This window comes from Diadema antillarum, unplaced genomic scaffold, assembly GCF_040938485.1.
Source record: "Diadema antillarum isolate AM-2024a unplaced genomic scaffold, OU_Dant_1.0 scf00000086, whole genome shotgun sequence".
Taxonomy (NCBI): domain Eukaryota; kingdom Metazoa; phylum Echinodermata; class Echinoidea; order Diadematoida; family Diadematidae; genus Diadema; species Diadema antillarum.
Window position 1 is genome coordinate 3370207 of NW_027270975.1, and position 14386 is coordinate 3384592.

Genomic DNA, 14386 nt, shown 5'->3' on the forward strand with positions numbered 1-14386 from the left:
TGACCAAACTTGGATGGTAGATGTCCCTTGGGGAGTGGATGATCACCACAAGGTCAAAGGTCACAAGCAGGGGTCAACAAACTTTTAGAGCCCAATGTTAAGTTTTTATGGCGCGGTTCTATTATGTGTCATAACTTTTGATCCATAACTCCATTTACGCCTAAACTTGGATGGTAGATGTCCCTTGAGGAGTGGATTATCACCACAAGGTCAAAGGTCTCAAGCATGGGTCAACAAACTTTTAGAGCCCAATGTTCAGTTTTTATGGTGCGTTTCTATTATGGGTCGTAACTTTAGATCCATAGGTGTGTTTGTGACCAAACATGGATGGTAGATGTCCCTTGGGGAGTGGATGCTCACCACAAGTTCAAAGGTCACAGGCAGGGGTCAACAAACTTTTAGGGCCCAATGCTAAGTTTTTATGGCACGTTTCATTTTTGCCAAAAATTTTTACCCTTTTATATTTCTTTTTATCAGTTATATCTCTTTTTTTATCTGTTATATCCCATTCGCGTACAATTTCTTGTACGCGAATGGGCGAGACACATTATGGCACTTGCCTTGTTTCTTATTTTAGATTGAACTCGTTTGTATGTACTTATAGGAGGCATGGAAATCAACTGGATGATTGCAGGCAGGCAACAATAAGGTTATACATATATTGCAACACCTCATCAGTAAATGAATTTTATTGTAAAGTTGGGGTATTTTGTAAAGATAATGATATATATTGATAATTTGCTTTTTTCAAAATAAAGAAATTGACTTGCTTCTCACATGTCACCCCCTCCATGATAGCCTTCCTTATCTGGTGAAGGTGATGATGTCAAGAACGAGTCGTCAAAGCCTTCAGGAGCGTGGGGTAAGAGTTTCATGATTGCCTTGTATCAAAAGCTGTGTATCAAAACTTACTCTCACAAGGTGGTAAGGTCTTACATTCTTTGATGGTGGTATACAAGTATACAAACTTGTCTGAATCATTAACTTCTTTCATATTGAGCCTAGAAGCAGGGCTTTGAAGCAACACCTCAAAGTCCCAAGATCCAAAGTAGTGACAATGAATAACATCTGTGTCACATCAACCAATATACTCATGTGTTGCAGTGCATCCATATCTAAACTGGGGCATGGCATTTCTATTGGTGGGCTCAGTGATAAAATTTTGTCAGCTTTCTCTTCCTCAGTCAGAGAAACCAACTATTACTTTTTTAGTTTGACTCTTTCTTTTCTTTTTCTTTTTTTTTGTTGAAATGATTTGTATTGTTGTTGACTGCTGGTTTCATTTTAAAAAGTACTGTTTTTCCCAAATTGTACCGTATGTCAAAAAAGAAATTACAACGGGACCCTCTGCAATGATAACTTTAAAAATAGTGAATCAATCCAAATACAATTTCAGGGTAAAAAACTATAACTTATTACCCACATTTTACAGAAAACCCTGTCTGATTTGCATCAGTGGTCAAGGAGAAGTGAGGACTTTTGTTGAGCATGTCAGGAATCCCTTCCCTCCAAGTTCTGTCCATTGTGTTGACACATTATGCAGTTCCAAGAGCATCCAAGTGCCAAACTTGGAAGAATCAGACCCATGACATGCTTTACAGCAATCCACATTTCTCTGTGATCACTTAACCAAATTGAATGGGGTTTTCTGCAAAATATTGCTAAAGATGTTATGTTTTAAGACCCTGAAGTAGCAGTTAGACAGTTTAAACATATTGGAACTTATCGATGTGAAAATCCAATTGTGACTTTTTGGGGAGACATACTGTATTATGGTACCAAACATGTCTATGGCAAGAAAGGTAGAAATAGTGCTTTCCACCACCTTGCCTATTGAGCCCTTAGAATACTGCGATGCTGTTTACAAAGTTGGCATCCCTGTGCATGAATTCTGATCAGGTTTGGCAGGAATCACAGGTGGGGTAGGGAATTCAAAACTATACAGAGGGTACATGTGATACCCATTGGGACCTTTTCTTTATCTAGTAATACAGGTACATTTTATTGTGTGTATTCTCTCCTATAGTTGTTGAAGGGCAACTGAACAGGTTGCTAGAGTTCATTGAGAGATGCACCATCCAGGGTTACTTGCATCAAGGTGAAATGTGTCATGAAACTTGGTTTAGCATCTTGCCTCCTGTCCCCTCCACCAAACTGAAACTGAAAAGTAAGAATTTCAACAAAGTCTGAAAAGTGCATGCACGACATAGCAGTGACATGATCATCCCAGTTTTATTTCATGCTTACAGAGAAGCGGCCAGGAACTGCCAAAATCAACATTGGCGGAAAGAAGCTTCAACTCGTGCAGAAAACCACAGCCAGCGACTCGCTGACAGCCGGCAGCACCCAGACTCCGAGCAAAATGTCTGCTCCATCCAGCATCAATGGTGTTGGCAGTATGTCCACAGCCACTAAGATGGCCCCAGCACAGACTAGTAGTCCCAGCAAAGGTCCAAAGGCTGGTCGTGCTCCTGTTAGTCTCTCATCCACCAGCACCAGCGTGTACAAATCACTGATACCATCAAAGACAACAGCTCCAAGTAAGGTGAGATAACTTTTCATGCTTCTGCAACCACTGACTGCCTGAGGCAGTATGCTTGTTGGTTGTCCATCCTCCCATCCGTGTGTGTTCATCTGTACGCCTCAGACCTCATTATTACCTCCGCCAAGGGAGGAGGTTATGTTTTCGTTACCATTGGTTTGTTTGTTTGTTATGCCTCCGCCACGAAGTGGTGCCAGAGGCATTATTTGTTTGTTTGTCCGTGTTCAAAATAACTAAAAAAGTAGAGAACGGATTTGGATGGAACTTACAGGAAAGGTTGAGAATGACACAAGTAACAAATAATTAAATTTTGGTAGTCATCCGAGGAATTTTGTGGAATTCATGAAGGATTTTTGATATTTTGACAGGTAGGGTCAATGAACTTGGGAGTTCAAGCTGCACATTTTTGAGGTTTTCAAACGTGCACTAAAGTGCATGCTCTAGTTTCTGCTAGGGCGAGGCGCGCCGCACAGCTGAGGGTTTATGACGTAACAAAGGCTTCTATATTGGGAAACTAGAGAGGGGCCGTCAAAGGCGGCAGACCCACGCCTAAGTACAAAGTCGGGGTAAACATAATGTGCATTCGGTCATCTACCAGAATTCGGCCACTTAATTGCCAGTGTGCTTCATCACCAGCCAGTGAGTTCTACCAAAGATCTTACACTGAAGTGTACGATCTTTGGTTCTACAGTAACATCACGCGCAAATCACATCATTACACATACGGTATTAACACTCATTCACGTACAGGAAAGTCCTTAAGTCTCCTCCAAAAATCCATCGAAAATCCCAAATTCCATCGTCAAAAGTGCAGAATCGGAACTTTTCCAAGCGCGCGCGAATTAAGTCCAGTTTTAAGACTAAGAGTATTGTCTACGCGACGGGTCGCCGAAAAAGCGCTAAAAATCGAGAAATACGCCGTTTTCTTGCGGGATATTTTGATTATAGCAAGCCGAGAGTGTGATGATATCAAAGGTCGTATGAGTGTACGATCTTTGATGGTATCCACAAAAGCGCAAAAGAAAAACAAAATTTACGTACCCCCTAGGCAATTACCCCTATGATTAGTGTCTACGGGAATTATTCAATGCAAGGGTTGAATGCAAATGTCTACTGCACCAGTATTCGGCCACCAACGAGCGCCGCAATGTCCCCGATGCAATTTTGCACCAACAGTGTAGAGCGCGATGCATTTTCAGCGGCCTTGCACACGCATTGACATTGAGCGCGCATATCGTGCAGTGTGACTGCGACCGAGCAAATACTCCTCCAACGAAAAAAACAATCAATGTTAATTTGAAAAATCATCAAAATACGGGCCAGTTTGTGATGACGGAGAACGAACTTTCATAAATCTAGAAGGACATAGTCCCTCAAATAGGCCTAAGCGTAAATTTCGGAATTCTTACGAACATTTGAGCAGCGAAATCGGATCGTTTGGGAGTTTACGTTTTCGTATGGTAGCGGAAAATCGCAAAGTGAGAAACGGGAAATTTTCGGAGTGGTCACTATACCATGGGGTCAAAACTTCAAGGTCACACAGAATTTGCAAGGGTCAACCGATTATCACCAAAATCTAATCGATTCTTTCCTGCCATTATCCAAACATCCCCATAACATTTCGTGCAAATCCGTTTACCCGTTCTCTTGTTATCTTGTACACAAACAAACAAACAAACAAACAAACAAACAAACAAACATACGGAACCCTTTACATAACCCCCTGCCGATTTTCATCGGCGTGGGTAATCAGGCAATTTTTCAGCATGTATACCTATGGGTGGAAATCACTGATCTCTATGAAAGAGCCCAAAGAGCTTTTCCCAAGTTGTGGAGAGGAGAAAAATCTCTTTGGGAAGAGCAAGATCATCGGTGGAAAGTAGCTACTTGGCGGAGGTCTGCGCTCTCAGATCACTTTTCTAGTTACTGTATGATTTGTTTTGGTTTTTGTTTTTCTGTAAGAAAGCACTGTAGGGTATGGTCTGGGTATTTAGCCTAGTATGCTGCATGTGCCATAAATGTGCTGGCTAGATTGTTAGCAAATCCCTGTTGATGCAAGTTGCTGGTCACTACTTATTACTAAAACTTTCATTTCCAGCCAAAATCTCAGCTAGGAAAGTCCTGTTTGAATGTGATTTGGCATGATGGAAGTAAATAGGATGAGACATATTTCAATTTTGCAGAGGAGGTTGAAAGTCAAGCATCAAGGCCAGTGGTCACAATCAATAAGCTGCATCTACACTTTGTACATCTTAATGAAGGACCACAAAGGACCATTGTGGCAGAAATAGAGATTGTGTGAGAAGGAGGAGGCATCCCAAATGTGCTGTGCTGCCACATTGCTCTTAACTGTAGTCTGTTTTTATGCCTTTGCCACAAAGTGGTGTCGTAGGCATTATGTTTTCAGGTTGTCCGTCCGTCCGTCCATAATCAATTTTGTTGACAGTGTAACTAAAAAACCTTTGGAGATATCCTCATGGAACTTGGCATGTACAATGTATGTGTATGAGGGGGTGAAGTTGTGCCTATCAACTTTTGGGTGCACATGCTCATAGTTAAAGGTCAAAAGGTCAAGGTCAAATGCTCAAAATTCTACTATTTCCCCATATCTATGCAATGCCTGAAAATATTTTCTTGAAACTTAGTGAACACATGTACTACCCAATTAAGATTCTTTGGTGAGAGTTTTGGGTCATGAGGTCAAAGGTCAAAAGGTCAAGTAAAATGTTAACATTACTTTTTTCTCCATATCTTGGAAATGGTTCAAGGTATCGTCATGGAACTAGTATATATGCACGTGCTGACTGGCAGTGATTATCTAGGAAATTTGGGATTCATGGGGTCAAAGGTCAGGGTCAACTCTTCAAAATTTTACTATTTCCCTCATATTTATGCAATGCCGGCAGGATTTTTTTTTTTAAACTTGGTGTATACTTGTATTACCCAATAGAGATTCTCTGGAAAGTTCCCCCCCCCCCCAAAAAAAAAGGGTCAAAGGTCAAAAGGTCAAAGACCAAGTGAAAGTGCTGAACTTTGCGTCTTCCTCCATATATTGGAAGTGGCTCAAGTTATCTTGAAACTTAGTTTGATTGTACATATGTTCTGCCTGATAGTGATTCTCTTATGAATTTAGGGTCATAGGGTCAAAGGCGAGGTGAAAATGGTAACAATTTACTATTCAATACAGAAATTTCACTTTTTCTCCATACCTTGAAAATTACTCAATGCATAAACTTATAAAAGGGTCAGAGTCAAGTAAAAGTCCTCAAATCCCCCAATACATGCTCTCGAACGTGAACATTCAACACATTTGTGACAAACATATCATCATGTGACAGTGTTCAAAAAATTTGTTTACGGTTGTCTATAATTCATCCTTTGCATGGAAAGTCACTTAAGTGTTAAATGATGCTTGAGGGGAATATGAAATGTAGAAACTGATATTTTTACTGCTTTATAATTCACAGGCCACAATGCCTCGAAAACCTATTGCTAAGGAAGTTGTAATGCGACCGGCTCCTGTCATCAGCAGCAAAGAGAAGCCCACCCCTCCAGTCCCGTCATCATCATCAGCATCATCATTGTCATCATCATCTACTTCGATATCAGCGCCATCCCCATCTGCAACATCACCTTCAGGAGGTGTGGCCTTGTCCCAGCCTTCGTCATCTGCACCACCCATAGAGGTGAGTATATATGAATGTAAAAAACAAGTCATCAAATGTTCAGAAAGACCAGTGTCCACCAGCATTGCGTATGACATGCATTATGTCCAGCAATGACTATGAGCTTAACCCTAAAAGAGCCATGTCTTTTGGACCCAACTCACTGTTTATGGGGGGGGGGGGGGGGTTCTTGGAAGATGAATAATGAAATGAGATGAAATTTGGCATGCATATCAAGTAACACATACAATTTCATAAACACACATTTAATGATGTTCAAGTGATTGCTAATTAAGTAGGGACATGTGCAATTTTTTCAGGCTTCATGGGTTTCTTACAATATTTTTGCTAGTGAAGTTATTCTGAATTTGTATTTGTATTATTGTTGATATTTTGATTCATTACATGATTTGTCTTTCAAAAGTGAAAAAACAACAGAAGATATGTATACAAGTGTCCCACAACAGCACATCAACAAATCATGCTAAGAGTGACCATAGGAATGGATAATTGATCATATGAATTGCACTCCTAACCATAAAGAAATGCTACATCTATCTATAACCTGTGACCTTAATGTGACCTTGCATTGACCTCTGATTTGTTAATGAACTATGAATGCAGTAAGAGTGCAAACCTGGGTCCCATTTCATAAAACTTATTATCAGTGACAACTGCCACATTTCTGTGACAAATTTGCTCTTAACCAATCAGATGCGAGGATTTCTTTAGCTTATAAAAACTGTGACAACTTGTCACTGATAACAAGTTTTATGAAACGGGGCTCAGGTTTATCCATAGATGTTTCACATATATATTTCATAATGTGATTAAGTCTCTAAAAAAAGAAAAAGAAAAAAAAAATTATTATAAGTAATAGCATTTGGAAAAAAGACTGGCCTGAAGCGTGACATGTTGTAACGCCACACCATAACTACATCCAGTTTTATTTTTTGTTTTTTGTGTTTTGTTTGTTGCAAATATTGTCTAATCTTGTGCACGATTGGAGAGTAAAAAGACATGCAATCTCAACGCAGAGAAAAAAAGAACAACATTGGCTGAATAATCACCAATAATGCAGACGGTGAGGGGTGTGCTTGTATAGGAGGAACATGATTTCAGGGGGCATTTGATTTGTGGGTTTTTTTTTTTCTCTCTCTCTCTTCTCAAAATGCATTCTTTTGAGATTTAGCAGGAATCATGGTGGGGGTGGAGGATAATTAAATTTATTAGAGTGATGCTGAAGGTGAAGAAAGTTTTTGAACTAGTGTATATTAGTGTATGTGACAAAAGTATTCTACACTCTAGAATTCACCCTTTTTTTAGCTCACCTGAGCCGAAGGCTCAAGCGCTATTGCGATCGCTCTTCGTCCGGCGTCCGGCGTGCGTAAACTTTTACATTTTCATCTTCTTGAGAAGCCTTGACCGATTTTCACCAAACTTGGCAGGTAGCATCCCTAGGGGATAGAATCTCAATTTGTTTAAGTGGGCACCATACCCCACCTGGGGGGCCCCCAGAGGGGCCCAAACCCCCCAAAATTAAGGAATCTTAAAAAATCTTCTTCTCTAGAACCAGAAGTGATAGAGCTGAGTTATTACTATGAATTAGTACATTGATGACTGTAGTTTCAAGTTTGTTCATGGCGGAATCAGGGGTGCCCCCCTTCGGACCCAGTGGAGGGGGGTGGGGAGGGGTCCTAATGGGGCCCAAATTGTACATTTTCATCTTTTTCTTGAAAATCCATTATGAATTTTCACCAAAGTTGGCAGGTAGCATCCCTAGGGAGAAAGTATCTCATTCCCATCAAATGGGCACCATGCCCCACCTGGGGGCCCCAGGCGGCCTAAATTTGGACCAAAATTGTAAATTTTCAGCTTTTTCTTGTAAACCCTATAACTAATTTTCACCAAACTTTGCAAGTAGCATCCCTAGGGGGATAGAATCTCGATTCCATCAAATTGGCACCATGCCCCACCTGGGGGCCCTATTGGTTCCCCCCCCCCCTCCTGTAAGGAATCTTTACAGATTTTCTCTAGAACTGGAAGTGATTGAGCTTAGTTAATACAATGAGTCAGTATATTGATGACTGTTGTTTAAAGTTTGTTCATGGGAGAATCAGGGGTGCCCTCTCCAACCCCCCCGACCCCCTTGGGACCCAAGGAAGCGGGATGGGATGGGGGGGGGGGGGGGGATCCAAATGCGGGCCTAAATTTTCATCTTTTTGCTGAAAACAACATAACGGAATTTCACCAAACTTGTCAAGTAGCATTCCCATAGGGATAAGATCTCAAAGTGTTTGAATGGGCACCATGCTTTCCTTGGGGGCCCCAGGGGGTCCAAACCTCCTAAAGTAATGAATATTAAATAATATTTTTCTCTAGTTCTAATCAAAAGTGATAGGGCTTTCAGTCTTTTTTCCCAAGCTGCATAATCCAACGTTCTATTAGTTAGTCCATGGGCCAAGACCAAAAATGGGTTATTGGTACCACCTGAGGTGGCAAAACCTTTTTGATGTCATTTTGTTTGTCGGGCATAGATATGCTTATCAAGCTATGATAGCATTTCCAAATGAGTAGCTTAGTCATAATAAATGAATTTTTCACCAATTTGGTCTCGTTTTTATATCCCTATTCTTCTGAATTGAAACTAACCTCTATACAAAGAAGAGCACTGTCTTCTGTATGTCCACAGGTGTTCTGTTTTAAACGCGGTGCGCTTAGTCTTTATTCAAGGCAGTTAAGGGAATATCCAAAGGGTTATGATGTCCACAGCTGTCACGTGGTGCGCTTAGTCTTTATCTAAACCAATGTACCGTTATCATATCTAAAGCTCCTAATAAAAGGGATGATCTGTACTGTTTTTATACTACCCTCTCAACAAATACATCAGTTTTAAACAAAAATCACTCTGTTCATGTACAATATTATTTATTATAATGTATTGTAGTGTACCAGTACATAGTTTTTGCATTATCTTTCATTGTTGGATGGAAACAAAGCGACATTGGCGTGGTATTAGCGTTTTCACCGTAGCGTTTTCACAGGAAAATGATGAATATTGAAAAATACAGTAAAATTCACAAGGAATTGCTTTTTTGTTGTTGTTGTTTTTAGATAAAGGGAAATACACTGTATCATAAGCTTTAGTTATTCCCTTCGCCTTCTTGAATAAAGACTAAGCGCTTTCGATATCATAACCTTTGGATATTCCCTTCGCTGCCTTGAATAAAGGCTAAGCGCACCGCATTTACAACAGAACACCTGTGAACATACAGAAGACAGTGCTCTTCTTTGTATAGCTGTTAGTCTCGATTAAGAAGTATAGGGATATAACAACGAGACCAAATTGGTTAAAAATTCATTTATTATGACTAAGCTACTCATTTGGAAATGCTATCGTAGCTTGACAAGCATATCTATGCCCGACAAACAAAATGATACCAAAATGGTTTTGCCACCTCAGGTGGTACCAATATCTGGCCTGGCCCATGGACTAAGTACAGTGTACTTGGCAGGTATTTTTACCAGTGTGATGGAAAATGTAAAGGGACACCATGCCCCCATTCTCAAAGCTACCCCCACCATAAGTTTCCAGTGTTCTCAGGTAAGAGTCTGCAAGAATGCATGAAAGGTGAACTTGCGATACTCGGGTGAGCGCGTGACCCCCGGGTCTCTTGTTTATGTTTCTCATTGAGTAGCAGAAGGAATGCCACACCATATGAGTCCAGTCTTTGTGCACTTTTGATGTCCATCAGAACCCATCCACATTATGAACAAGCATTATTTCATGTCCCTTGTGGGAAAAAAAAAGAAGAATGTTTGAAAGTTACCTATCCCATGTATGTACCAATAGATATGAAAAATAAAAGAGGAACAGTGCTTAGCAGAGACTTCGATAGGCAAATGTAGGTATATTTTTCATACCTTGGCTTGTCAGAGTGTTTGAATACACTATTTATGTGATTAACACCAACAGCAGGCTTTCCCACATACCAGCCCAGCCATTGACATTCCCACCCCTCGTATGGTAACGGGCAAGGTCAAACGGACAGAGAAGATTGATTTCCTGAAGGAGCTTCGTCGCTCTGGCAGCGTGGACTCCCCAAGATCAACTTCTCCTCCTCAGGGTGGTCTTATCAATGGCTTGGACCAGGAACATCACCATCACAACCACCATCACAACCAACACCAATTTCACAGGTCTTCCACTAAGCAATACAACAAATCAAACTCAACCCCAATATATCAGGTAAACTACAAATTCTTGTGGAATTGTAAGACTAAATGTTTTCAAATGAAAATATATTTTGACCAACAACAAAGTTAGGTCAGGTTAAGAAGAATATTCGTAGTAAACTCTTCTGATTCTGGAATATTTATACACGATTAGTCTATTTCTGGTAATGTGGATGTAAACAAGACAAAACATTTCTCTGTACATATCTGTAAGGTTGGATTTAGTTGAAATGCACATTTGATATTGATTTTGTATATCAAACTGAGTAAGACTCTTGAACCAGTGATTTGCTGTTACTGTCACTGTCGTTCAATCCATTCCAAGATGGGTATGAGAACATCACAAAACAAAACACAGGGGTGTGAGAGTGCAGTTTAATCAGATACCAGACTTTTGCTACTCTTCCCAAAACTCACTTTTCAGACTTATCTTGCAGTTCAAATGGATTGAAATGTTCACAGTTTAATGCTCTTTAAACTTTTTTTTACAAAACTTTCAATTTTTTTTTCTGCAAGTACTCCATGAAAACATCCATGAAAACAAGAATCGCAAGTGATGCTGTCACATCTCAGCATTACATTGCTCATTTGGGTCATAGTGGCACTGACAAGATTATCAGTACAGTGCACTCTGTTATAACGAACACGTTTATGACAGAATTCTGGTTGCAACGAAATAAATATTTAGGCAACATTACTGGCTCTTTGTTCTTTATTGTTTATTCGTCCGGTTATCACAAAATTTTATTATAACGAAAAAAATTGCCAGTCCCCAGGACTTCGGTGTAATGGGAGTCCAATGTAGTAAAAGGTTTTAGACCAATTTTCATTGTATTTTTGTGAAATCTCAAGTCTAGTTGGTTTCCAAGAGAGAAGATCATGTCAATGATACCAAGTAGGATAACCCAGACAAAAATCATACCAAGCGCTAAAACAAGCAAGCCATACCTATTGCTATTCTGTGAGTGCAGTTAATAAATGTGCATTATATCTTTTACCCCAATAGCAGCCAGACCCTTTTGATGATACTGCTGTAGAGGAAACTCCAAATGAGACTAGGAACTCCATAGATGAATCTAGCATGTGCAATGGGCATCTCTCTGAGGAGGCAGCCAATGAGGATGAGGGCAAAGAGGAGGAGCCTGCTGCCATAGAAACAGATTTCATCACCAGCAAAGGTCATCGGGAAAGCATGCCAACAGATGAGACCAATCTTGACTGTCAACCAATGGAACTATCCAGTAGCTTGGAAGCAGAGAAAAGGTAACATTTAGTTGTTCAAAAATTAAGGCTTTTATATTACATACTGAATAAATGTTGCTCACCTATAAGTTTTGGCTCACCTGAGCTATTGCGTTCACTCATCATCAAGCGTCCAGCGTTCATCATCCATCGTCTGTAGTGTGTTAGCTTTATACATTTTTATCTTTTTCTTGAAAATCCCATGACATATTTTCACCAAACTTGGCAGTTAGCATTCCTAGGAGGATAGGATCTCAATCTTTCAAATGGGCACCTTGTGCCTCCATCCCCAAAAAATGAAATATTCATGAAAATCTTCTTCGCTAGAACTAGAAGTGATAGAGCTAAGTTAATACATTGATACATTGATGACTGTAGTGTCAAGTTTGTTCATGGGGGATCCAGCAGTACCCCCCTTGGGGCCCTATAGGGTCCAAATTGGTCCCTAAATTGTATGTTGTCTTCTTCAAAACGCATGGTAAGATTTTTACCAAATATTAGGTATTATCGCAAGGGTGATAGAGTATACATTTGTACAAATGGGCCCCATTTCCCACCTGGGGGTCCCGGGGCACAGTACCCAGGGATGGGGGAGGGGAAAGACAAAACCCCCAAATTAAGAAATCTTAACAAATCTTCTCTCAAACCTTAAGTGATAAGCTAAGGTAGTGCCATGACTAAGTTAGATTAGTAAGAGTAGATTCAAGATTGTTTGTGGCAGATCAGGAGATGGGTGGGGAGACCATAATTGGGGCCAGTTTTAACAGTTAAATCTTCTGGAAAATGTATGGTCAGATTCTCACCAAACTTGACAGGGATTATCGCTAGGATGATCAAATATGTATCTGCAAATGGACATCATTCTCCACTTGGGGGCTCCAAGGAGCACAATATTCTGGGGGAGGCAAAGCCCCCAAATTTATGAAATCTTTACATTCCTTCTATCTAGAACCAGAAGAGATAAAGCTAATTTGGTGCTTTGAATAAAGAGATCAGTGACTGTACTTTCTTGCTTGTTCATGGCAGATTCAGGAGTTTGGGGTCAAGTTAGGTCCCAATTTTCACATTTTCATCTTTTACTTGACAAGACAGGTATAATCACTAGAGTGTAGAAAATATATTTGTACAAATTTTTACCAGTGTGATAGAATATGCAAATGGTTGCCATGTCCCCATGGAAGCCTTCAAAGCTGCCCCCCACCCCCTTCTAAGGTTGCATTGTTCTCAGATGATATTCTGCAAGAATGCATGGAAGGTGATCTTGCAATACTCAGGTGAGCGCAAGACCCCCAGGTCTATTGTTTTTATTACCATACTAATGCTGAGAGTGGTCAGAAGCGCACTTCTTGACTACTGAAGCAAAGTGTTGCAAACCATTGTGACCCAGGAAGCACACTCCACAGAACCACATCCCAGTGTGGTATAGAGTATGCCAAGGCAAACCTGTCTGTACTGCAGTGGATGCATGCATATGGAGTGGTGTATAGTGTGCCATCTTAGCAGAACAGTTTCAATAAAATGTGATGAATGCTCTAAATGTGCTTGTATTTCATAGTGTTTGATAATCTTGCTACATTAGTAGTCAGCATCGGCATCATTATGCTAGGAAATAAGGATGCATGCTGTGAAGCAGATTTTATGCAATTAGATGGTCATCATAGCCATTAGATGTGGCCTTTATATTTGGCAAATGAACAATTTCTAAATTCTTTTTTGTTGTTCGTCTATGTTGAAAAAGTTTGTTTCTAGAACTCATCTAAAGGGTTTCTAATGATATGTATGTATACAGTGGACTCCTATGATAATGAAATTGTGAGAACCAGCAGATTCACTTTTTATACTGAAAGTTGTTACAGTTTTGAGAACAATATGAAGAAACTGAACTCTACAGTATGTCCCCACAAAAATTACAATCAGATTTTTGCATTGATAACTATTAAAATGATTAAACTGTCTAAATGCTACTTCAGGGTCTTAAAAACATAACTTAGCTGTATTTTGCAGAAAACCCCATTCAATTTGGTTAAGTGGTTACATAGAAATGAGGATTGTTGTAAAACATGTCATGGGTCTGATTCTTCCAAGTTTAGCACTTGGATGCTCGTGGAATTGCAAAATGTGTGAAGACAATGGACAAAACTTGGAGGGAAGGGATTCCTGACATGCTCTTCAAAATTCCTCATTTCTCTTTGACCACTGAAGCAAATCGGATTGGGTTTTCTGTAAGACGTGGGTAATTAGTTAAATAGTTTCATACCCTGAAATTGTATTTGGATTGATTCACCATTTTTAAAGTTATCATTGCAAAGGTTCCCGATGTGATATTTTTTGGGGACATACGGTATAGCAAGAAATGTATAGTCTTAACACTCTCACAGTTAATATAATACAAGAACTATTCAGTTAAAAATTTATCATGATAACACAAAGCTCATGTTGGCATCATGCATGACCTTAAAATCAAAAGACCTCAGCTATGTAAATTGTGAAGACCTTTTCCAGATCCAGCAGTACTGTACTTAAAGATACTATTTAAAGCAAAGGTGGAGTAGGACACAATTGTCGTGTTAACATTGCCATAATCTCTTCAAGATACATGATCCAATATTCACCAAACTAAGGATGTATGCATGCTTGATGTATTTTTGTTGGAATATGTGTGGTCTACTTCTGTCATTTTACTTGCAGATATTACATTCTA

At 39.8% G+C, this 14386-nt stretch overlaps 1 protein-coding gene across 4 annotated transcripts in view; it reads left to right on the forward strand.

Moving 5' to 3' along the window:
* Positions 1–14386, forward strand: part of LOC139717997 (uncharacterized) — a 43416-nt gene that overhangs the window by 25984 nt on the left and 3046 nt on the right. For 2 of the 4 annotated variants that reach the window (XM_071629487.1, XM_071629484.1), the window contains 5 exons: positions 799–862; positions 2250–2545; positions 6010–6228; positions 10184–10456; positions 11450–11706. In XM_071629487.1, the coding sequence (XP_071485588.1) occupies positions 799–862; positions 2250–2545; positions 6010–6228; positions 10184–10456; positions 11450–11706 (1109 nt within the window). The remainder of the gene's footprint in view (positions 1–798; positions 863–2249; positions 2546–6009; positions 6229–10183; positions 10457–11449; positions 11707–14386) is intronic. The other 2 variants (XM_071629485.1, XM_071629486.1) reach the window with 2 other exon arrangements.